The following is a 22,182-nucleotide window of genomic DNA, read 5'->3' on the forward strand; positions in this document are numbered from 1 at the left end:
CACGGCGGGACCCGGCGGGACCGAGCGGAGCCGAGTGCGGGCCGAGCGGAGCCGAGTGCGGGCCGAGCGAGAGCCGAGCGGAGCCGAGCGGGAGCCGAGCGGAGCCGAGTGAGAGCCGAGCGAGAGCCGAGCGGAGCCGAGTGAGAGCCGAACGAGGCCCGAGCCGAGCAAGACCCCCGAGACTCCCCGGGACCGACCGGGACCCACCGGGACCCACCGGAATCCACCGGGACCAACCGGGACTCACCGGAATCCACCGGGACCCAGTGGCGCCGCCATGTGCGACGTGGCGGGCGGCGGTGGTGGCTGCGGGGCGGACACGGATCCGCCGCGGCGCCGCCGCGCACCGGCAGACAGGTGTGAGTCCGGTCCGGCCTCGGAATGGACCCCCGGGGCCGCTCCCGGTACCCCCCGGTGTTCCTCCGGGCATCCCCCCCCGGGGTCATCTCTCGGTGCTGCCCCGGTAACATCCCCGGTGCAGCCCGGGGACCGGGACCGCTGCCGGGGGGTCGGGTCCCGGTGTCCCCGGTGACCGGCCGTGTCCCCGCAGCCACCCCCGAACGTGCATGAAGTGCGGGCAGGGCACGGCCGCGCTCGTCATCCGCGTCGGGGACCCCTTCTGCCGGTGAGGGACCGCGGGGACAGCGGGGCTGGGGACATCAGAAACGGGGACGTCAGAAATGGGGGACAGCAGAAACTGGGGACATCAGAAATGGGGGACATCAGAAATGGGGGACATCAGAAATGGGGACATCAGAAACGGGGACGTCAGAAACTGGGGGACAGCAGAAATGGGGGACAGCAGAAATTGGGGACATCAGAAATTGGGGACATCGGGGCTGGGGGACATCAGAAATGGGGACATCAGAAATTTGGGACATCAGAAATGGGGGACATTGGGGCCTTGGGACATCAGAGCTTGGGGACATCAGAAACTGGGGACATCGGGGCTTGGGGACATCAGAAATTGGGGACATCAGAACTTGGGGACATCAGAACTTGGGGTCTTTGAGTCTCCAGAGGATGGAGGCTGGGGAGCTTTGGGTCTTGGGGACATCAGGGATTGGGGACATTTGTTCTCAGGGACGTTGTGTCTGGAGCATTGGCCTGGGGACATGGGATCTCTGGGACTTAAAGGTTTGGGGACATCGGGGCCAAACAACATCAAGGCTTGGGGACACTGAGCGCTGAGGACACAGAGGAGGGGGGACAGCAACCTTGGGGGACGTGGCTCACGGGATCTCTGGGATGTCGGGGCCTGAGGACGCTGTTCTCCGGGACGTTGGTCTGGGGGACATCGGGGGGACTTTGGGGCGCGGGGATGCGGGACCAGGGGGTGCCAGCACAGGCCCGTGGCTCGGGAGTCCCCGTGTCCCCGTGTCCCCCAGCGGCTGCTTCCGCGAGTACTTCGTGCACAAGTTCCGTGCCATGCTGGGCAAGAACCGCGTCATCTTCCCGGGAGAGAAGGTACCGGCAGGGGGGACCCGGCCAGGGGACCCCAGGTGGCCCCAGGGCCGCTGACCGTCCCCGCTGTCCCCCCAGGTGCTGCTGGCAGTGTCGGGGGGCCCGGCCTCCAGTGCCATGGTCCGGCAGGTGCAGGAGGTGAGAGTGGGGGTTCAGGGGGGGCTCGGGGGGAGCACAGCTCGTTCTCTCCTCACCCCACTCCTCACCCCGCTCCTCACCCCGCTCCTCACCCCACTGCTCTGCAGGGGCTCAGCCGGGAGGCGGCCAAGAGGCTCCGCTTCGTCCCCGGCCTCGTCTACGTTGAGGGTGAGGGAGCCTCGCTGCTGCTCCTGTAAAACTGCCCATCCCAGCCCCATTCCCTGCTCCTGTAAAACTGCCCATCCCAGCCCCATTCCCTGCTCCTGTCCAACTGCCCATCCCAGCCCCATTCCCTGCTCCTGTAAAACTGCCCATCCCAGCCCCATTCCCTGCTCCTGTCCAACTGCCCATCCCAGCCCCATTCCCTGCTCCTGTAAAACTGCCCATTCCCAGCCCATTCCCTGTCCTGCTGCCTGTTCCCTGCCTCACTCCCCATTCCAGCCTTGTTGCCTGTTCCTGCCCCATTTCCTGCCCCACTGCCTGTTCCCTATCCCCCTTACCTGTTCCCTGTCCCCTTTCCAGCCCCGCTGTCCGTTCTGTACCCCATTCCCAGCCCCACTCCCTGCCCCGTTACCGACTCCCAGCACAGTGTCCCCTGCACTGTGCCAGGGCTGGGGTGCTGCCCCCCCCTGGCCCCAGGAACGGGGCTGGGAATGTGGCAGCAGCCCTGGCACTGCCCCCCTGCTCCAGGAACGGGGCTGGGAATGTGGCAGCAGCCCTGGCACTGCCCCCCTGCTCCAGGAACAGGGCTGGGAATGTGGCAGCAGCCCTGGCACTGCCCCCCTGCTCCAGGAACGGGGCTGGGAATGTGGCAGCAGCCCTGGCACTGCCCCCCTGCTCCAGGAACAGGGCTGGGAATGTGGCAGCAGCCCTGGCACTGCCCCCCTGCTCCAGGAACAGGGCTGGGAATGTGGCAGCAGCCCTGGCACTGCCCCCCTGGCCCCAGGAATGGGGCTGGGAATGTGGCAGCAGCCCTGGCACTGCCCCCCTGCTCCAGGAACGGGGCTGGGAATGTGGCAGCAGCCCTGGCACTGCCCCCCTGCCTTCCAGAGGGAGCCGTGCGCAGGCAGAGCCCGGAGCAGCGGGAGCAGACCCTGGCCCAGATGGAGACCCTGCTGCAGGCCACCGGCTTCCCTTACCACCTGATCCACCTGGAGGAGGTATTGGGGTGACATGGGGACAGGTGCCGAGGTGAGGGGACACACTGGGACAACTTCTCCCGTATCCCTCTCTGCCCCGCAGGCGCTGGAGCTGCCCCCATCCATCTTACAGCCGGGGCCGGAGCGCGCCGGCACGTCCGGCCCTTCCTACAAGGAGGCTGTGGACAGCTTCATCCAGCAGCAGCGGCAGGACGGGGACAGTGGCACCTCTCAGCCTGGTCACAGCGCCCCGGACACGCCAGCAGGACCCCCGGCCACCCCCCGCCTGCCGGACGCCGCCCAAACCCAGGAGCTGCTCCGCTGCTTCGAGGCCGCGGCGACGGCGACGGCGCGGGAGGAGCTGCTGGAGATGCTGCGGTGAGGGGCTGGCCCTGCCGAGTGCCAGCACCGATGCCAGCTGGGCAGGGTGGCTCTGATCCGCTGTCGCCTCGCCCCCAGGAGCCACCTGATCGTGCAGACGGCCCGGGACAGGGGCTACGCCAAGGTGATGATGGGCGAGAGCCTCACGCGCGTGGCCGTCAAGCTCCTCACCAACCTCTCCCTGGGCCGCGGCGCCTTCCTCGCCGTGGACACGGTGAGCTGGGGGCGGGCGCCCGCACACCGAGGGGTGACACGATGCCACAGGGGCATGGCTTGGTGGTGGCACAGTCCCCTGGCAGCCCGGCACCCGCAGGGCTTCACGGACCGGCGCCACGGTGACGTGATGGTGGTGAGACCCATGCGGGACTACACGGCCAAGGAGATCGCCTTCTACAACTTCTTCTTCGGCGTCCCCACCGTCATCGTGCCACCGCTCTTCACCAAGGTAGGGGGTTCCCATGGTGGGGAGCCCACGGCAGGGGGGGTGTCCCCGTGGCAGGGACGGGACCCCCAGTGCTGCCCTGCCCTCCCTGTCGGTTCCCACAGCGCCGGGAGAAGCCCAGCATCCACCAGCTGGTCGAGCGCTTCCTGCTGGGGCTGCAGGAGGAGTTCCCCTCCACCATCAGCACCGTGTACCGGTACGGGGGCGGGTCAGGGGGGCTACTGGGGGTGTGGGTGGGGATTGGGGTGCACCCACAACCCCCATTTTGGCTGCAGGACAGGGGAGAAGCTGAGCCCGGAGCCGGCCAAGGCCAGCAGCGAGTCCCAGCGCTGCCTCCTGTGCCTCTGCGGCCTGGACACCTATGGGGGTGAGTGGGGAGGGCACTGGGGGGGCTCGGGGGAGTTGGGGAGCAGCCATGCAGCCCTCAGCGACCCCCTGGCTCTTACAGAGGAGGAGCTGGCTCTGGAGCCCACGCTGATCTTGGAGGAGCCAGCAGCAGGGTGAGCACGTGGGCTGGGGGCGTTCCGGGATTCCACAGCCACTCCCAGGCCACCACGGTGGCACCGCTGAGTGTCCCCGTCCCTGTCCCTGTCCCACAGGGTTGAGAGCAAAGCTGCCTACATCCCCCTGCTGTGCTACAGCTGCCGCCTCACCTTCAAGGAGCTGGTGAGGTTTTGGGGTGCGGGGGGGGGGGGGGGGTGGTTCTCGGGGCTGGTGGGGGTCCCCAGGCTCACGGCCCCTCTCGTGCAGGGTCCCCTTGACACACTGCCACCCTACGTGCGCGCCGAGGGCCAGCGCAGGATCCGCAGGTACCGGGGCTGGGGGGATCCCTCCCCGCCTGCTCTGCCCCCGAGGCCGTGTCCATCCAGCGTCTGTCCCTTGCAGAGCAGAGATGGAGCAGAACCAGGCAGAGAGCTGAAGGGCTTGGGGACAGCTGGGGACACACCCCCATCCCACTGTGGCACTGCTGGGGCAGGTGCCGCTCCTCAGGGAGACCCCAGAGGTTGCTGAGGACTCGTGACGCCCAGGCAGCTGCTTTTATACCCCATTTCTGTGCCAGCCAGGGGCAGGGAGAGTCCCCATCCCCATTTACAGGGGGCTGGGGTTCAGGTCCCTGGTCCCCCCCACCTCCCTGCCCCAGCTGCCTGTCAGCCAGGGAGGCCTCAAGTTTGTTTTATTCGGTATCTGTATAAATAAAACATTTGAATTATTAAAAAAAACCAAACCCAAAGTCACAAGTGTCTAAAGTCCAACTGGGGCTGCCAGACCCCCTCAAACTTGGGGGGGGCCACAACCCAGGACCCCCATCCTGGAGCTGGGGGGGGAGGGGGCTATTGCTTGAGTTCAACCTGGTTCTGGGGCAGGGAGGGGGCACAGGCTGGCTCTTGACCCCCCCCCATCCCCACCTGGCAGCCAGGGGTGCCCAGTGGGTGGGGGGGCCACCTCCTGTCCCCCCCTGCCCGGGAAGGCACAACGTGGTCTGTGCAGGTCGGACAGCTTCAAAGCAACGTAAGAAAAACCTCCAGAAAAACATCTGTGCCCAGAACCCCACATCCCACTGCCTCCCGGGCCGGGATGCGGCCCCAGCTGGGGGGGCTGCTTAAGGCATTGGCGGTGATGTCCCTGTCAGGGGGGCGGCTGGAGCCCCTTCCCCTTAATTCTTCTCCCGTGTCCACTTGATCATGGTCTCGGGCGAGCGGTAGAGGAAGATGAGCTTGGCGTAGAGCTCCTCCTCCAGCTCCAGCTCGCCCGTCTCCCGCACCAGGAAGATGTCCTGGCACAGCTTCAGGATGCGATCCACGTAGGGCAGCTCCTCAAACATGATGGAGTGGGAGATCTCGCTGAAGAAGCCCCGCACGAACTTGCCGATCACCAGCACGATGGACACGTAGAGCCCCATGATCCTGCAAGAGTGGGGGCACGTCCTGGATCCCACCAGCAATTCCCTACGGATCCCCCCCCCCCCCACACCCTGGCACCCTCCACGTACCCGTAGCCAGCCAGGAAGCCCAGGCTGGGGGGGCTGACTTTGTCGTTGAAGATGACCATGGGGAGGATGTTGCCCTCATGGGCTGGGGCGTCCTTCTGCCTCAGCACCCACCACTCCACAAAGTGTTCCCCAGGGCCAGAGCCCCTGTGCTCCCGTTTCAGCTGCACCTCCACGTCCAGGTAGCTCTCCACGTCATCTGGAGAGGGTGACACCGTCAGGGCACGGCACAGCGGCTGCTGTGCTCTTAAGGACGATTTTTTTTTGGGGGGGAATCGTGTCCTCACTGTCCGCAGGGGCTGGCACCATCAGGGCTACTGGTGTGCTCCCAGCACTGATGTGTTAGGGAGGGACACACTGGGACTCATGTCCTCCCTCTCTTCAGAGAGGTGGCACCCAGTGTTGGGGACACGCTGGGACCTACTTGGCAGCAGCTGCTTGATAGGTTCGGCTTCGAGGCCGGTGGGCGCCCGGATGTATCTGGGGAAGAGGTTTGGCAATTCCCTGCAAGAAAGTGGAGTGATAAGGGGGGGTTACACCATCCCACTGAGCACAGGGGTCCAGCCCCCCCCCTCAGGGGACACTCACACGGGCTTATCCCTGGTGCCATCCAGCATCTGGGCCAGCTCCAGGCGCTGGGGCGCGCCGGGCTGCAGGTCGGTGTCGTGTTTGCCGTAGGCGTTCTCCACTGTGCCCCCCTTGCTCAGGTCCCTGCGGGCACGAGAGGCTCAGTGTGGGCAGGGGGGTGCAGGCAGGGCTGGCTCCTCCCTGGCCGTGCCCGAGGTACCTCTGGAAGATCCAGGTGAGGTGCAGGGTGATGTCAGAGGAGCCGTTCAGCAGCTCCAGCCGCATCTGCTCGCGGCTGGGGGGGCTGATGCTCCACAGCGAGCCCGAGCTGCCCTCGATGCGGGCGGTCACGATGTCCTCTATGCTGTAGAGGCTGACGAACTGCATGGCCAGCTGCCACACGGGGTGGGGAACACGGCTCAGCCCTGCCCTGGGGGCTCTGCCAGCCCCTGCCCCGGGCAGCCAGCAGGGATTTTTTTGGGGGTGGGGGGGGGGGGGATTTACCGGCTCGCTCTCGAACTCTTTGGTGAGGTCGTCGTATTCCTCGGAGGTGAAGGGCTGGATGTATTGCTGCTGGGAGCTCGTGCTGAACAGAGGCTGTGGGGACAGGGGGACATCAGCCAGGCAGGGCACCCTGGGGTCCCATCTGGGCACCCCAACACCCAGCCCCACATGCTCACCTCGTACCCCCCTATCTTGAGGTTGACGGTGACATCGATGGGGTGGTTGATGACGCCCACCACGGAGCGCACCAGGGACATGAAGAGCAGCGGGAACCAGATGATGCCCACGAGGAAGAGGATGATGAGGCCGCCCATGCCATACTTCACCACCTTCTTCTTCTTCTGCCCCTTGGGCTGGGGGTATTTCTGGGGCGGGGGGAGACAGCACACGGTGGAGGGTGGGCTCAGGGGGACCCCAACAAGCTCCCAAGAGGGGTTTAGTGAGGGACCCTTCCCGGCGTAGGGGACCTACCTTCTCAGTCTCCCGGCTGCACTTGATGATGAAGATGTTGGCGTAGATGTCCTCCACACACATCCAGTTGGAGAGGGACAGCGTGGTGTCCGTCCACACCCAGTCCATGACGGCCCGCAGCTCCACCAGGAAGGGCACGAGGCGGAACCTGTGGGGACACGGGGAGAGGGCAGTGGTAGGGCACCCTCAGGCTGCCCCAGAGCTCCCTGTGGCCCCGTGCCGTACCCCTGGAAGAGGAAGAGGTTGAGGTGGTTGTATTTCTTGGTGAGGAAGTTGCCCAGGATGCGGGTGGGGTAGCCACAGCGGATCTGGTAGGCCGACAGTCCGAAGTAGATGCACTTCACAAAGTACCACAGCTGGGCCACCGTGTTGTGGCGGAACGACCTGCGGGAGGGACGTGTCACCCTTCAGCCACCAGCCGGGGGCCACCACGTGGGCTCGGGGACACCCAGGTGCCACGCGAGGGCCACACTGTGCCGTGGGCACCGGGAATCCTTTGGGACGTACCTTTGGGTGACGTAGGGCAGGATGAAGAACATCCAGACGTGGATGCCAAAGACCAGGGTGACCTGGAAGATGAGCTTGCCCAGCACCATCTTGCGGAGGTAGAGCGCACGGTCGATGACCATGGTGCTGAACTGGAAGAGCATCATGAAAAGGAAAGCCTCCGGCACTTGGTTTTCCGACAGCGAGGAGGTGATGTCGGCGGCTGCCGTGTGTTTCTGGGGTGCAGGAGAGGTCAGCGTGTGGCCCAGCCTCACCCCGTGGTGGAAGCAGGACAGTCAGGGCCCGGTGGGACTCCCCGCTCACCCCAAAGGCCCAGAAGCCGAAGATGATGATGATGAAGTCGACCACATCAGCCAGGAACATGTAGGCGTAGACGTCGGTGGCTGCGTGGCTCTGTGTGTCCAGGATGTTCCGGAAGAACTTGCACACCGGCTGGTACATGTTCTGTGCCCTGCAGGGACAGGGGACACGGGGGACACGGGGGACAGGTGACTGGCACTGCACCCCCACCCCAACCAGCACCGCCACGACTCACTTGGTGAGGAAGAAGCCCTTGACCCGCAAGCCAAACGCCTTCAGCTTCCTGTGAGCGTGGCTCTCTTCTGACACTTCCTCCTCCTCTTCCTCCTCCCCTTGAAGTGAGGCACAGCGTGGGTGACACCCAGAGTCCTGCAGGGCCGCATCCTGCCCGACCCCAGCACCCTGGGGGTGCCAGCCTTGCTCCTCAGCAGGGCACGAGGGCTGGGAACTGGTGCTCACCTTCTGCTGGAACCACCTCCAGTGTCTTCCTCCCCTGCTTCCTCCTGAAGCGGAGCTGCGTGGCCTCGGCCCCCCCTTCCTGCTCCACGGACTCGCCCTCTGGCTCCAGCTCCAGCCCCATGGCTGCTCCCAGTGCTCCTGGCTGGGCTGGAGCCTCCAGCCCTTCCTCAGCCACCGCCGATGGCAGGGACACGGCTTCGTCCGGCTTCTCCTCCCCTTCCTTGCTCTCCCGCTTCTCGTCCGTGGTCTTCTCCCACAGCCCATAGGACTGCGGAGGGACACGGTCAGGGGTCCTGCTGCCCCCCAGCCCCACACACCTCACTCCCCATCCTGCAGCATCATCTCCCACCAGCACTGGTGGGAAACCACGGCAGAGCACCCAGCACCCGCTGGGTTCTGCCTGGAGCCCCCAGGAGCAGCTCCAGCTCCCCCCAGATGCCCACCTGTGGTAAACCACATTCTTCTCTCTCTCAAGACTTTTTCATAGAGAAGCACAGAGAGAAGAAAGAGAAAACAATTTCTATTTCTGCTCCTTGTTTTTCTCATGTGGAACGTGTTTGGAGAATTGTTCACCAGGGGTGATTGCTTGATTAGATTCTAGTGAGGATTGTTTGAGCCTGATGGCCAATCCAACCCACCTGTGTTTAGACTCTCACGAGAGGGTCATGAGTTGTTAGTTAGATATAGTAGTTAGAAGAAGTAGATAGGCAGTTTTAGTATCTCCTTTAAATAGTATATTAATGTATTCTAGCATAGTTATAATAAAGAAATCATTCAGCCTTCTGAGCTGGAGTCACACATCAGCATTTCTTCCCACCGGGTTCACCTGCATTTACAACACCCACCCACAGCCCAGGGCTCACCAGCAGCAGGGAGCGATGGAAGAAGAGGGCCAGGAGCTGCAGGAGGTCATACTTGATGTAGTGGACAGACTTCTCCAGGCCCAGGATGCGTGGTGGGAAGAAGGGCTTGCCCTCGTGGCGCAGCAGGGTGATGTAGCCATTCCAGGGGAAGAAGCCGAACTGGAAGAGGTATTTCACCACCACCGTCATCTGTGGGGGACGCTGGGGTCAGTGGGTGGCAGCGGGGGCCGGGTGGCATCGTCCCTTCACTGGCCACCCCCTGCCCACCTCGGTGAAGATGATGGCGGTCATCCAGAAGCGCTTGGTGGGCCGGGGGATGGAAAGCATGGCCCAGAGGAAGATGAGGACGGGCAGGCAGAGGGAGATGACGGAGCCGGTGACCATGTTGTTGAGGATGATGGTGAAGTAACAGAGCAGCTCGGAGTGGCCGGTGACGCAGCGGTACCCGGCCAGCAGCAGCTTCAGGAACCGGTTGTGGGATTGGTAGAACTGCTCCGACTGCTCCAGCTCGGAGACATAAAACCTCCTGCAGGATGCAGGGCTGGGGTGAGCCCCCCCCCCGCCACCCCCCGTCCCCATCCTGCTGTCCCCGTGTCCCCACATTCACCTGCTCTTGAGGAGCTCACTGGCAGTCCTCCTGCGCTGCTGGGGAACGGCCAGGAACTGCTGAGCCTCAGCCACGTCCTCCAGGCTCGTCACCTGCTCCTGGCTGCTGGAGGAAGGGGCAGCTCTTAGGCACCCGCCGGGGATGACACAGGGACAGGGGCGAGCCCCCAGCCCCACCTGTGGCACTGCCAGCGGCCCCCTCGGGGGTATCTATGCACCTGCCTGGAAGCGCCGCTCTGGGAATCGGCAGCCAAGGAGCCGGGCGGGCTCGGCTCCTGCGGGAACTCCTCAGGCTCGTAGAGCTCATCCGGGAACTCCTCGTTTATCTCCTCTCCCTGGGGCAGGCAGGACGTCAGTGCCACTGCGGGCTGCCACCCACCCCCCCCCCGTGCCCCAATGTCCCCCCCCGGGCTCACCTTGGCCAGCCGCTGTGCCATGACAAATCTCTCGAGGCACAGGACCTGGGACATGTCCGTGTGCTCCCGGGTGTGGGTGTCCAGCCACTGGGTCAGCCCGTCCACCAGGGCCTGGCACAGCAGCCACAGGAACCTCAGCGTGTTCAGTGCCCGCTGCAAGACGTTGCTGTGCTCTGCCAGGGCAAAAAGAGGGGTGGAGGGGTCACTGGTGCCCTCTCAGACCTCCCCAGCACCCCCCTGCGCTGCAGTCCTGCTGCCCACCTACCAGAACTTTCCACGTTCTCTTCCTCCTGGCTTTCAGCCCCCTCGGCAGCCTCCACCTCTCTCCTTGCGCCGTCCCCTCGAAGATCAGACCCCAGGGAAGGATGAGCATCATTTTTGGAGCTCTCCCATCCACCACCCCATCCCCTATGCCCCCACATCCGCCTTAAAAACCAGGGTGGGCACCAAAGGAGCTGCACAGCTTGTGCCAAACCCCGCTGTAGCCACCAGAGAGTCTCCCCACACACTGGGAGCGCCCTGCCAGGGCACACAGTGGGCGCCAGGCGGGGCTGTGTCCCCTCCTGCCCCCCAGCCCGAATTTTTTTTGGGGTGTCACACCCACCTGCAGCGCTGTCGGTGCTGGGAGGCCGTGGCTGCTCGGGCTGCTCCTGCTGCCGCAGCACCGTCCTGGTGTTGGTCACCCAGGCCTGGTAGGCGAGCTGGAGGGGGACAGGGGCCATCAGCACCCCGGGGACACTGCCAGCCCTCCGGCTGCTCTGCAGTCCCCCAGCCCCGCTCACCTGGAAGGCGCTCGGCCTCCCCGGCTGCGGCTCCTCCTGCACCTCCTCCTCCTCCTCGCTGTCCGACTCGAAGAGGAAGTATTCCCCGGAGTGCAGCACTGCCGGGGGGGCACAGGGTGTCAGGGCACAGCCAGGGCCGTGGCAGGGGTGTCACACCCCAGGCTGTCCCCGCTGCCATCTCCCAGGGCGCTGCCTGGCACCGAGGACACCCAGGGGGACGTCAAAGCCGACGACTCAACTGCCACGTCCCCAAAGCGGCGTCCCTCCGGCGCCAGCGTTCGGAGCTGACCGGCGTCAGCGACCCCAAACCCAGCCTGGCACCCCCAGTCCAACACCCCGTTAGTGCTGGGGAGCAGAGAAGCCATGGTTAGTGCTCTGCGGCCGAGCCTGGGGACAGGGGACATGCAGGGTGTCACCCTGGCCAAGCAGTGCCACCAGCGCCCCTGCGGGTGTTAGTGGTCCCCTCTCCGAGGGGCTGAGCCCCGTCACGGCCCCGTGCCGGGGGCTGTACCTGCGGCGTGGTCTAACCATGGCCGCCACCAGCGCTCCCTCTGCCGGGACGGGTCTGCCGGGCCGCCGGGCGCTGTGGGACGGCACACGGGGCTGAGAACGGCCCCACTCAGGGCACCCACCCCGCCTGGGGGGCGCTCGGGGCGGGAGGGGTCACCACAGTGCTGCACGGGGCTCCACCAGGATGGGCGCTGGAGAAGGGTCGCGGTGCCACCCGTGTGTCCGCAGAGGGGTTGGGGACACGGGAGGGACCCCCCCCTCCTTGGCTCTCACCTGCTCTGGCCCCCTCCTGCCCCGGGCTGGTGGCCCACTCCGGGCGGTACTTCTGCTGCTTGGCTCGGATCCGCTCCATCCTGGAGGCAGAGGATGCTGCAGAGCCCGCTCCCCCCAGGCCCCCCCGGGGCACCCCATTAAGCGGGGGTGTCCCAAGGTGCAGGGAGAGGGGTCCCAGTGGCCCCCAAAACCCACTCACTGCCGCTTCAGCTGGTCCAGAGACTTCCTCTCGGCTCGCTGGTGCGAGCGCAGGCTCTTCATGATGCTAGCCTTGAACAGCGCCACGCCCCTGGGGGACAGGGACAGTGGAGGGTCGGGGGGGCCCCCAGCACTCATGGGGACCCTCCAGGACCTCAATCCCACCTGGAAGCCTGCAGGGCAGAGGCTCGGAAGTTCCACATGACGTGCAAGTAGTAGGAGCTGAGGAAGATGCGGCGCTGGAGCAGGAGGAAGAAGAAGCAGATGCTGTCCCATATGATGCCAGCCTCCTCCACGGGCAGCATGCAGTCGTGGTCCTTGGGCATCGCCTTGGCTGGCGGGCAGAGGCGCAGGCAGGTCAGGCAGCAGCCCAAAAACCTGCAGCCCCAAGCGCACCAGATCGCCCCCAGACCAGCAACTCACGGTCGTAGTAGCCCTTGACGGTGCAGACGAGGCTGAAGAGCTGGATCACCCAGCAGAACCTGCTCTGCATTTGCTGCACGAAGACGCAGGACAGCAGCTGCGGGCACAGAGGGCACTCAGGGCTCTGTCACCACCCCGGGGCGACCCGAGGAGAAGCAGGTGGATCACAACGCACCGACAGCATGTTTTTGGAGACGATGACGGTGATGTTGTAGAGGATGAGGCAGTCCCAGAGCGCGAGGCGGGCGCGGGCCGGCTTGCGCAGCATGGCCGTGCCCGAGAGCAGCAGGTAGAAGCAGGCCAGCACGTAGCCCAGGCCGAAGAGGCTGATACGGTTGGCACCGGTGATGAAAACCACCACCAGGACGACCCAGAAGAGGTACTGGAACACCACCACCTTCACCATGTCCAGGTAGGACCTGCGGGTGGGGTGGTCAGAGCAGGGGCCTTTCCCTTCCCAGCACGGTCCCAGTCCCCCCACCAGCCCTATCAGGGGGTCAAAGGGCTTTGTCCCAGTTTATGGCACAAAGCCTGTGAGGGTCTGGCACCATCACCAGGGGCGTCCTGGACCACCTCATCTCCTTCCAGAAGAGCCTCAGGGTGTCCCTGCTCAGGGGGGGGTCATGTCCAAAGGGACCCCACAGGGGTTCCAGTCCCATTCCAGAGGATCCCAGCCCAGCAGGTCCCATCCTACCCACACCTCAATCCCATTCCAGGGGATTTGCCATCCAAAGGTGGGATCTCATCTTGTCCCTACCCCAAAGGGTTCCATCCCAGGGGGGGGAACCCATCCTGCCCATACCCCAAAGTTTGGCATCCCAAGGCTGGAATTCCAAGGGTGTGATTCCATTGTGTCCACACCCCAAGGGGTCTCATCCCAGCTGGGTCCCATCCCCTCCATACCCCCAGGGATGCCATCCCAGAGGAGCGCCCCCCTCACTGCCCGCAGGGGATCCCATTCCCGTGACCCCAGCCCCACTGGAGGGGGGGGGGGGTGCTGTGCCGGGGGCACCCACTTGCAGTAGATGAAGTTTGGGGTGGGGTTGTGGTGCTCCTGCTCCCGGTCCAGCCGGTCGGAGTTGTCCCCGGCCGCCCGCAGCCACGGCTCGGAGCGCTCAGCCTCGAACACGCGCCACTGCTGCGCCGCGCACAGCAGCAGCATGAAGTCATCTGGGGGAACACGGCTCAGCCCAGGCCACGGGCTCCCCCAAAATGCTGCTACCCCCCCACCAAACCCTGCCCCCAGGCATGGGGCATCCCCGTCCTGCCCAGGATGGGGAGCTGGTTAATTCCCTCCGGGCAGGTGCGGCTCTCCCCGGCCCCACCTCCTCTTTAACCCAGTGTGGATCTCTCCAGGCCCCTCCTTTTGCCAAAAGGGGGTGGCAAAACAATTAAGGTCACCCAAAAAGGGGTGGGGTTTGCCACGACTCCTTCTCCAACGGGGGTGTGTGTGATTTAAGCTATGTCTCCAAAGGAGTGGGGCTCTTAAAGCTCCTCCACCCCTCCTGCCTGTCCTTCCCCCGTCCTGGATGGAGGCAGGATGGACACAAACAATGGCTGGGGAGGTCCCAGAGGCTGGGGGGGCTGGAGTAGGGGGACAGGGCACCCCATGGGCACAGAGGGGCTAGAGCTGGGGGGCCAGGGGGCTGCCATGGGCTGTCACCCATGAGCAGGGGACTGTCAAGGGCTGGAGCAGGGGGACAGGGCACCCCATAGGCACAGAGGTGGGGGGCCAGGGGGCTGCCATGGGCTGTCACCCATGAGTAGGGGACTGTCAGGGACTGGAGTAGGGGGACAGGGCACCCCATGGGCAGGGGGGCTACTCACTGATGAGGTTGGTGGATTTGGGAGCCTGGAAGAAGTCGGGCAGGTAGAGCCACTTGACGAGCGCCGAGTTGAGGGGAATGCTATGGCTCCAGCGCCACGGATAGTCTGGGGGGGCGGGGGGCACCATCAGTGCCAGGCCTCTCCTCCAGCCCCTTCCCAGGGCAGGCCAACGGCGCCCCACAGAAAGGTGGGGTGCCCCCCGTGCCCCTTACCCATGCAGAGGGCGGGCGGCATCCCCAGGCACAGCAGGTACTGGTAGAGGAAGAAGACGACGAGGAAGAGGCAGTACTTGGGCCAGAGGCGGGCGATGGCCGCGCGCCGCCGCCGCGTCAGCATCACCACGAGCCAGCAGCCGTGCAGGATCACCAGGAAGTTCATCCGCTGCCCGATCACGTTCACGATCATCAGGAAGCAGATCTGGGGGCGCAGGGGGGGTGCGCGGGGCTCAGCACCGGGGATGCTGCGAGCACTGGGACCCCCCCCCCCCCCGCCCAGCACGAGGCCCACGCTGCCACCTCCAAGCCAAACTTGTAGTAGAAGTAGTTGATGAAGTATTTGGCGCAGCTGACGAGGCCGAGGTCGAGGTGCTCGCGGGAGATGTCCTCGAAGACGGTCTCGGTGACGGGGGCCACCAGCTGGTGCCGCTTGCGGTGGTACTGCTGGCGCCGGTACACCACGGCCTCGAACACCAGCAGCAGCAGCACCTGCAGGTGGTTCTGGGGGGACAGGGGACGCTCAGGGCCACGGCGTGAAGCCAAGGACCCCCCCACCGTGGCGGTCCTTGCAAACAGCATCTCTCCAGGTTCTCAGAAGAGATGCTCAGGACCACGGCGTGAAGCCAAGAACCCCTTCCAGGCGGTCCCCACAGTGTCCCCGTGCCCACCTTGACGTATCCCCAGTTGGGGAAGCCCTTGCGGATGCCGAACCAGTTGGCAGGGTCCACGGGGCCACGGTACAGCGTGGAGTTGCCCAGCTCCTCTGGCGTCAGGTTGGTGCCGTTGGGTAGGGGCTGCAAAAGGGGAGCGCCGGGGGGGTGGGTCAGCGCCCCTTGGCCCCCCCTCCAGCCAGGGAGCCCCCCAAGAACCGGCCCCGCTGGGCACACCTGGGTGCAGTTGCTGAAGTACTCGTGGGGGTCCACGACCTCGAGCTGGTAGAGCATCTTGCAGACGATGATGATGCAGGTCCAGACGGTGGAGAGGCACGAGGCCATGTGGCGGAAGCGGCAGTAGGGCATGGCCAGGGCCCACAGCAGCACCAGCAAGAAGTTCATCACCGAGACCTGGGGCAGAGGCCACATCAGCACCTCGGGGGGCCCAGGCTGAGCCCCCCACAACCCCCGCAGCCCCAGGGGTACCTCCTCCAGGGCCACCCAGACAGTGTAGAGAGCCACCATCTTGACGACGTGGAGCTCCAGCAGGCGCCTCGTGAAGACCTCCCCGCGCGTCACCGTGTCCGAGAAGGTCCGGCCCAGCACGACCAGGCGCTCCAGCACCAGCCCCCATTTGTTGGACACTGTGGGGCACGGACCCTCATGGACACCCCCAACAGCCTCGCTGGCTCTCAGGACACCCCAACCCATCCCCTGCGTCCTCCCCGATCCGTTCCCACAACCCCTCCACTCCTGCAGAACAGCCCAATCCGTCCCTGCAGCCTCCAGCCTCTTCCTGGCTCAGAGGGCATCCAGATCCATCCCTGCAGGGGATCCTCCTCCTTCCAGGCTTGGAGGAGACCCCAATAAATCCCTGCACTACGCTGGTCCCAACCCTGGCTTTCAGGAGACCCCAGTCCACCCCCACGCCCTCCCAGCCCCCTCCTGGCTCAGGGGACATCCCAGTCCATCCCCACACCCTCCCAGGCTTGAAGGACACCCCAGTCCATTCCCACACCCTCCCAGCCCCCTCCTGGCTCAGGGGACATCCCAGTCCATCCCCACACCCTCCCAGGCTTGAAGGACACCCCAGTCCACTCCCACACCCTCCCAGCCCCCTCCTGGCTCAGGGGACATCCCAGTCCATCCCCACATCCTCTCAGGCTTGAAGGATACCCCAATCCACCCCCACGCCCTCCCAGCCCCCTCCTGGCTCAGGGGACATCCCAGTCCATCCCCACACCCTCCCAGGCTTGAAGGACACCTCAATCCATACCCTCAAAGTCTCTTCCAGGCTTGGAGGATGCCCCAATCCACCTCCATACCCTCCCCACACTCGGCTATCAACCCAAATCCATCTCCCTACCCTCCCAGGTCCCCCCTGGCTTGGAGGACACCCCCTCCCAGCCATGCCCCACCCCTGCCCTGTACCCAGGGACGCGGTGTCCGGCTCTCGGGACTGGGCGGTCTCGGCAGCGGCGGCGTCCCGCAGCAGGCGGCTCCCGTGCAGCTCCTCGGACCTGTGGGAAGGGGGCTCAGAGCAGGGATGGGGGGCTCGGGGTGCAGGGGGGGGGGGTCACCCAGCACCGGCTGCTACCTGGGGATGTGGCAGGGGGCTGGAGAGGGGGGGCGGACGCGCTGCAGGTCAGTGATGAGCATGAAGGGCTCGTGGAAGTAGTGGAGCTGGAGGATGCAGGCCAGGAGGAAGAAACCCAAGATGAGGATGCTGGAGAAGAGCTTGGAGACGCTGAACTGCTCCAGGCCCATGTCGCTCAGCCTGCATGGGGGAGAGGAGGGTCAGCACAGGGTCTCACCCATCCCACCCCAACCAGGCACCGAGCCCCTGCACCGGGGATCAACGCCAACCTGCTGCGTGCCTCGGTTTCCCCATGTGCAACCCAGCCCTCGGCCATGCCCTGGTGCCACCTCAGGGCTGGTGCCAGCAGGGACCCCACAGTGGGTAGGGGGACACTCACTGGTCATCGGTGAGGCCTGTCAGGTTCCTCCAGTACATGGGGAAGTCCTCGAACTGGTAGGTGTAGGTGACGATGAGCACCAGCATGGTGTAGGCCACCACCAGCCACCAAAAACCCTTGAGCACCTTGCGCCACAGGCTGTAGTACACCTGCGGGGACAGGGACATCAGCAGGGCCACCCTGGGGATGGCACAGGACCCCAAGGGGTCCCTAGCCTCTCTACCTGGAACAGGATGAGGCAGAGGAGGAAGAGGAGCATGTAGACGATCTTGTAGACGACGAGGCGGCCAGCAAAGGTCACCACGATGAACTTGGCAGCGCAGACCAGGAACCAGAACTTGACAAAGAAGTTCCACACCACCTCCCCCAGCTTCTGCAGCACGTCCCGCATCTGGCTGGCCTCTGTGGGGCACAGAGGGGCTGCAGGAGCCGGGCGGGGGCACCCCCCTCACCGCTGTGGGGTGCTCAGCGTGGCACAGCGTGGGTGACGCCGGGAGCCCTCACCCGTGTCAGTGACAGACACCTCCAGGAGCGGCGTGACCGGGGCCCTCCTCGTTAGCACCTTCTCCGTAACGAAGCGCCGCAGCAGCATCCAGAAGGTGAGGGTGAACAGGAGCTGCGGGGACAGGCGGTGAGCGGGCACAGCCGGGCGCTGGCAGGACAGGGGCGGGACAGTGCCACGCTCACCTTGGCCCCCAGGGCCATGCAGGGGTAGCTGGGGTGCACCAGCCCCAGCGGCTGCAGCCGTATGAAGCTGATGTGGGTGGGCAGCTCGGGCACCACGTCCATGGCCCACACGTACTGCAGGCTGCACAGGGTGACGGCGTAGAGCACCAGGAAGGGCGAGCAGAGCATGGCGAAGTGCCGGCCGTTCCGCACCGTCCAGATCAGGCACGCCCAGAGCAGCAGCACGAAGGTCAGCCAGCTGTGGTAGGAGATGCTCCACACCTGCGGGCGCAGGGACGATGAGGGCTCGGGCCACCACGGCCGCGTCCCCTCCCCGGGGCCGCGTCCCCTCCCAGCTCTTTACCATCATGGCAATGAGGGCGGACACGTAGCTCTGCTTCATGAGGACGTGGCCCAGGGCGTGCAGGGGCAGCCACGCCGCCGGATGCCTCCTGCCTGGCATGGGGAGAGGGAATGTGAGGCCCCCCCGCACCCCGGGACCCAGGCAGGGTGTGGGGAGAGGGAGCACAGAGCACCCCCGGGCTGCAGGCGGGGTGTGGGGAGGGGCTGGGGTCAGCCTTACGTGTGCTCAAGGTGTGGATGGTGCAGTTCTCGTTGCTGGCGCTCGGCTTCCCAGTGTTGGGGCACAGCATGGGCTGAGGGCAGAGAGGGCTCAGAGCCCACCCTGGCACCCCCATCCCGCACCCATTCCCTGCACAGCTCCCCCCCCAAACCCACCTTGGTGTCCTCGGCCACACGATCAGTGTCCTGGGGCCAGCTCTCCAGCTCCACCAGGTCCCTCGGCCGCGCCGGTGCCACGGTTCTCTGCGAGGGGCAGGAGCCAGATCAGGGCACCCAATGCCACCACTGGGCACATGGACCATGCCCCAGCCCCCTGCCAAGGCACCCCACACTGTGGGCACCCCACTGCCCCCCACCTCCCTTGCACCAGGGCCGGCTGCAGCCAGGCACATCGTCACCACTGTCACCGTTGTCACCACCCGGGCCTGGCTCAGTCCTGCAGCCCCTCACCTTGGTGTCCCGCCAGCGCAGCTTCACCAGGGTGGCCACGGTGTAGTAGAGCAGGAGTAGGATGCCAGGGTTGGCGTAGACAAACCAGGGGTAGCTGTCGTTGAGCTCCAGGGTGTTGGGCTGGGAGCAGTTGTAGTACAGGATGATGTCCTTGAAGCCGAACACCCTGTGGGGACAGAGGAGGTGGCATCAACCCCCCAGCCAGGACCAGGAGCCAGGGTCCCATCGCTGCGCTGGCACCAGAGGGATGCTCTGGCTGCTCTCCCCAGGCTGGGACAGGGCAGCTCAGCCAGTCACAGCTCCCTCCCCAGGGACTCACCGTGCCCAGATGGTGGGGGGCGGGAAGACCCCCTGGACGAAGGGGGTCTGGTAGGCATAGAGGCACAGCAGGTGGCAGGCGCTGTAGATGCCCACGAGGACGCAGAGGACGTTGAAGGCCTGGTGGCTGGTGGGGAGGTGACAGGCCCACCACGTGCACAGCCCCATGAAGAGCAGGAAGTAGACGCTGGAGGAGGCGGAGGGCAGGGTGATCCCTGGGGAGCAGCGCCCCACGGGCGGTCAGTGCACAGCCCGGCAGCCCCCTGGACCGAGCAGCACCCCACTGGGCTGAGAGCACCCCACAGCACCCAGCATTCCTCCTCAGATCAAGCATCCCTTCCCCTTGCACCGAGTTTTCCACCTTGGTCCAAGCTTTTCTCCTTTGGACTCTAAATCAGTCCTCAGACCACGCATCGCTCCTGCCTGGAATGAGCATCCTCCCTCCTTGGATGGAGCATCCCCTCCCTGCCCAGACCAAGCATCTCTTCCTCCACAGAGCAAGCATTTGGCCCTCAGAGTGAACAGCTCTCCCCTGGACTGAGATTTCTGCCTTGGATTGAACATTCTCCCCCCTTAGACCAAGCATCCCTTCTCCTTGGACTGTTTTCCCTCTGGACCAAGCATCCCCCCCTCCACGCCCCAGGCACGCTTTCCCTCGGACCCGAGCGTCACAACCACCCTGGACCGAGCATCCCCACCTTGCACCAAGCCTCCTCCCCAGCAGCACAGCCCCCCATGTCCCCCCCCCCACGCCGTGCCCACCTGCCAGGGCCAGCAGCAGGATGGCCAGGCCCTTGCCAGCCTCCCAGAGCAGGGAGTGAGCCTTGTCCCGCAGCCGGCTCCGCAGCCGCGTGTCCCTGTGCGCCGCGCGCCGCTGCCGCCCCGCGTCCTTCTCCTCCCTCTGCCAGGGAAAACCAGGGCGCTGTGAGCTCCACGACCCGATTCCGGGCAGCTCCTGGCCGTGCCTCAGTTTCCCCACTCTGCGGAGGGCAGGGGTGGCCGGCCAGGCGGGCTCAGTGCCCGGCACCTGGCCGTGTTTATCTCGTCAGCCGCCTGGAAAGCGCCTCCACAGGGCGGCTGTTGTTCTTGGCTCCGGGAGCCGGGTTCCCAGCACTGAGCTTTTTTCCAGGCTCCCTCCCGGGCTCACGGCAAAGGCATCCGCGCCGGCCGCTGCTCCACTCACAGCCCGGCACAGCCGGAGCCAGGCACCACGGCCGGGGCTGCTGGGGAGCCCCAGAGCTGGGGGTGGCTCTGCCACGGGTGCCACAAGCACAGTGTCCCCACAGTGAGCTGCTGGCACTGCCAGGTGAGGCTGGCATGGCACAGCACCCAGCCCTGCACCAGCGAGCTCGAGCTGGGGGCCAGCACCCCACAACTGCCCACCCCACAACTGCCCACCCCACTGTCCCGGCTGTTTGCCACGATCCCTGTGGCAATGCCAGAGCAAACATGGGCGCTCCTCCGTGGCTGAGTCACCCTAAACTGTGTGACAATGACCAAGCCCTCCAACCTGGCCAAAACTGCCCCAAACTGGGTCCCCTGCCACTGGGGATGGCCCCATGCCAAGCCCCAGGCTGTGCCCGGGGAAGGGACAGGGACCAGCCAGACAGGCTGGCAAGGGCCCGGTGGGATGTGGATGGTGGGATGTCCCCATGGCAGTGGAGGTGGCTCTCACCAACTCAGAGGACTCCAGGGGCTCGGGATTCCCTCTGAAGGTGGCAGGGCTGAGGCGGTGGCACAGGCACAAGGACAGGGACGACACCAGCAGGATGCCAACGTCGGGTGCCACCAGCCGCACCGAGTTGGGAATGTCACTCAACTCCAGCCTGGGGGGACAGCGGGGCAGGGGAGGGCTCAGGGGTGACCCCCCCCCCAGCCACTGCCAACCCCCAGCCCCACAGGTCAGGGTGCCCTTACCTGGTGACCCCAATGTGCCGAAAAAGGACCTCCCAGGAGCTGCCTGTGGGGAGGAGGGGGGCATTGAGCAGGGCAGACCCCGCGTGGGCAGGCACTGAGCATCCCCCACCACGGGGAGAGCACTGCCATCTATGGCAGCGCAGGAAGGGCTCTTGCCCAGTGCAGGGGGCACCCAGCAGACACCCCGGCATGGCACGGGATGTCCTCAGAGGTGGCACGTGGCTGGGACCCTGCAGAGCCCCAGCAGCCCCCCCCAGCACCGGCAGGATGGGTCCCACACGTTACCCCAGGGTGCAGCCCCAGGGCAGCACAGGGCTGTGGGTGGGTGGGTGAGGGTGGGCACGGGCACCCCCTACTCACAGCTGGGCCCCAGCAGGTTGTCCAGGACGGGCAGCGTGTACAGGCATATCTGGAAAGCCAGGTGGGCGAGGAGGAAGAGGATGCTGGTCCCCAGCAGAGCTTTGAGGATGCGGCTGGTGTGACCTGCCAGACACGGGCAAAGCTGCCACCCACCAGCCAAGGACACCAGTAACCCCAGCAGGGACACTCAGGAAGAGCTGGGAAGGGAGCACTGCGCCCAGAGATTCCAGGGCTCTGCCCCAGGGTCGGGATCCCACCAAGGCTTTGCCCTCACCCAGCAAGAGCCAAAGCCCAGGACCATCCATGTGCCCTGCAGCCCCAGCTGGCACCTCCCTGGCCCTGCTGGGACCCAGGGGGTCCCCATCCCTGCTGGAACACCCCGTGGGAGGGCTCCAGGGGTCCCCATCCCTGCTGGAACACCCCGTGGGAGGGCTCCAGGGGTCCCCATCCCTGCTGGAACGTCCCGTGGGAGGGCTCCAGGGGTCCCCCTCACTCCAAACCCCGTCAGCCCTTCCACCAGCTGCAGCCGTGCCCCCATCCCACCCGGCTCTCCGGGCCCTGTGCCCGTTTTCCTGGCCAGGGGGTGGGGTGGGCAGCGAGCCCACCACAGCTGCGAGCTGGCCTGGGGGCGGCCCCGGGCCAACAGCTTTCCCTCCCCTTGTTTTTTCCTGTAAATCCAGGCAAAGGCTCTCGGCAGTGCCGGGATCCGGGGCCGTGCGAGCCCATGAAATATTCAGAGGGTAAAGCTTTTAGCTGTGGCCGTGCCAGGCGCTGGGGGTGGGGTCAGA

General features: G+C 65.6%; 2 protein-coding genes across 5 annotated transcripts in view; one reads left to right on the top strand and one right to left on the bottom strand.

Annotated features, from left to right (window-relative positions):
• Nucleotides 1-4,856, top strand: CTU2 (cytosolic thiouridylase subunit 2). 2 transcript variants are annotated; one of them, XM_053987099.1, is made up of 15 exons: nt 1-414; nt 551-625; nt 1,389-1,467; nt 1,543-1,602; nt 1,710-1,770; nt 2,653-2,762; nt 2,845-3,119; nt 3,201-3,336; nt 3,436-3,567; nt 3,669-3,760; nt 3,840-3,931; nt 4,013-4,064; nt 4,164-4,230; nt 4,315-4,373; nt 4,450-4,856. In XM_053987099.1, the coding sequence occupies exons 1-15, from the start codon at nt 278-280 to the stop codon at nt 4,481-4,483; spliced, it is 1,461 nt and encodes a 486-aa protein (XP_053843074.1). In that variant the 5' UTR covers nt 1-277; the 3' UTR covers nt 4,484-4,856. The 2 variants fall into 2 exon arrangements, with proteins under 2 accessions (XP_053843074.1, XP_053843075.1); XM_053987100.1 differs by having other exon boundaries at nt 1-357.
• The window catches only part of PIEZO1 (piezo type mechanosensitive ion channel component 1), a 23,909-nt gene continuing 6,450 nt past the window's right edge, over nt 4,724-22,182 (bottom strand). The window contains exons 3-51 of one of the 3 annotated variants that reach the window (XM_053987071.1): nt 21,395-21,517; nt 21,035-21,077; nt 20,793-20,943; nt 19,880-20,018; nt 19,119-19,332; nt 18,800-18,965; nt 18,506-18,592; nt 18,351-18,423; nt 18,132-18,223; nt 17,789-18,049; nt 17,606-17,717; nt 17,325-17,503; nt 17,102-17,250; nt 16,723-16,902; nt 16,557-16,645; nt 15,612-15,769; nt 15,360-15,536; nt 15,141-15,266; nt 14,773-14,973; nt 14,470-14,674; nt 14,258-14,362; nt 13,447-13,600; nt 12,606-12,849; nt 12,431-12,527; nt 12,173-12,341; nt 12,009-12,098; nt 11,810-11,889; nt 11,538-11,609; nt 11,027-11,124; nt 10,849-10,945; nt 10,510-10,584; nt 10,245-10,417; nt 10,047-10,163; nt 9,830-9,927; nt 9,490-9,748; nt 9,223-9,411; nt 8,360-8,627; nt 8,136-8,232; nt 7,904-8,051; nt 7,601-7,731; nt 7,319-7,477; nt 7,094-7,241; nt 6,799-6,987; nt 6,623-6,715; nt 6,339-6,511; nt 6,140-6,262; nt 5,976-6,055; nt 5,555-5,750; nt 4,724-5,468 (exon numbers count right to left, since the gene is read on the bottom strand). In XM_053987071.1, coding sequence (XP_053843046.1) covers nt 5,219-5,468; nt 5,555-5,750; nt 5,976-6,055; nt 6,140-6,262; nt 6,339-6,511; nt 6,623-6,715; nt 6,799-6,987; nt 7,094-7,241; nt 7,319-7,477; nt 7,601-7,731; nt 7,904-8,051; nt 8,136-8,232; nt 8,360-8,627; nt 9,223-9,411; nt 9,490-9,748; nt 9,830-9,927; nt 10,047-10,163; nt 10,245-10,417; nt 10,510-10,584; nt 10,849-10,945; nt 11,027-11,124; nt 11,538-11,609; nt 11,810-11,889; nt 12,009-12,098; nt 12,173-12,341; nt 12,431-12,527; nt 12,606-12,849; nt 13,447-13,600; nt 14,258-14,362; nt 14,470-14,674; nt 14,773-14,973; nt 15,141-15,266; nt 15,360-15,536; nt 15,612-15,769; nt 16,557-16,645; nt 16,723-16,902; nt 17,102-17,250; nt 17,325-17,503; nt 17,606-17,717; nt 17,789-18,049; nt 18,132-18,223; nt 18,351-18,423; nt 18,506-18,592; nt 18,800-18,965; nt 19,119-19,332; nt 19,880-20,018; nt 20,793-20,943; nt 21,035-21,077; nt 21,395-21,517 — 7,097 coding nt within the window. In that variant the 3' untranslated portion in view covers nt 4,724-5,218. Of the gene's footprint in view, nt 5,469-5,554; nt 5,751-5,975; nt 6,056-6,139; nt 6,263-6,338; nt 6,512-6,622; nt 6,716-6,798; nt 6,988-7,093; nt 7,242-7,318; nt 7,478-7,600; nt 7,816-7,903; nt 8,052-8,135; nt 8,233-8,359; nt 8,628-9,222; nt 9,412-9,489; nt 9,749-9,829; nt 9,928-10,046; nt 10,164-10,244; nt 10,418-10,509; nt 10,585-10,848; nt 10,946-11,026; nt 11,125-11,537; nt 11,610-11,809; nt 11,890-12,008; nt 12,099-12,172; nt 12,342-12,430; nt 12,528-12,605; nt 12,850-13,446; nt 13,601-14,257; nt 14,363-14,469; nt 14,675-14,772; nt 14,974-15,140; nt 15,267-15,359; nt 15,537-15,611; nt 15,770-16,556; nt 16,646-16,722; nt 16,903-17,101; nt 17,251-17,324; nt 17,504-17,605; nt 17,718-17,788; nt 18,050-18,131; nt 18,224-18,350; nt 18,424-18,505; nt 18,593-18,799; nt 18,966-19,118; nt 19,333-19,879; nt 20,019-20,792; nt 20,944-21,034; nt 21,078-21,394; nt 21,518-22,182 lie in introns of all 3 variants that reach the window. The other 2 variants (XM_053987069.1, XM_053987070.1) reach the window with 2 other exon arrangements.

This window comes from Vidua macroura, chromosome 11 (assembly GCF_024509145.1).
Source record: "Vidua macroura isolate BioBank_ID:100142 chromosome 11, ASM2450914v1, whole genome shotgun sequence".
Taxonomy (NCBI): domain Eukaryota; kingdom Metazoa; phylum Chordata; class Aves; order Passeriformes; family Viduidae; genus Vidua; species Vidua macroura.

Excerpts from the sequence above, each read along its gene's own strand:
- CTU2 (XM_053987099.1), top strand. The coding sequence starts at position 278 with ATGTGCGACGTGGCGGGCGGCGGTGGTGGCTGCGGGGCGGACACGGAT. Across the intron at positions 3,568-3,668 it reads TGCCACCGCTCTTCACCAAG|CGCCGGGAGAAGCCCAGCAT; the intron begins GTAGGGGGTTCC and ends CGGTTCCCACAG. Across the intron at positions 4,231-4,314 it reads GCCTCACCTTCAAGGAGCTG|GGTCCCCTTGACACACTGCC; the intron begins GTGAGGTTTTGG and ends CCTCTCGTGCAG.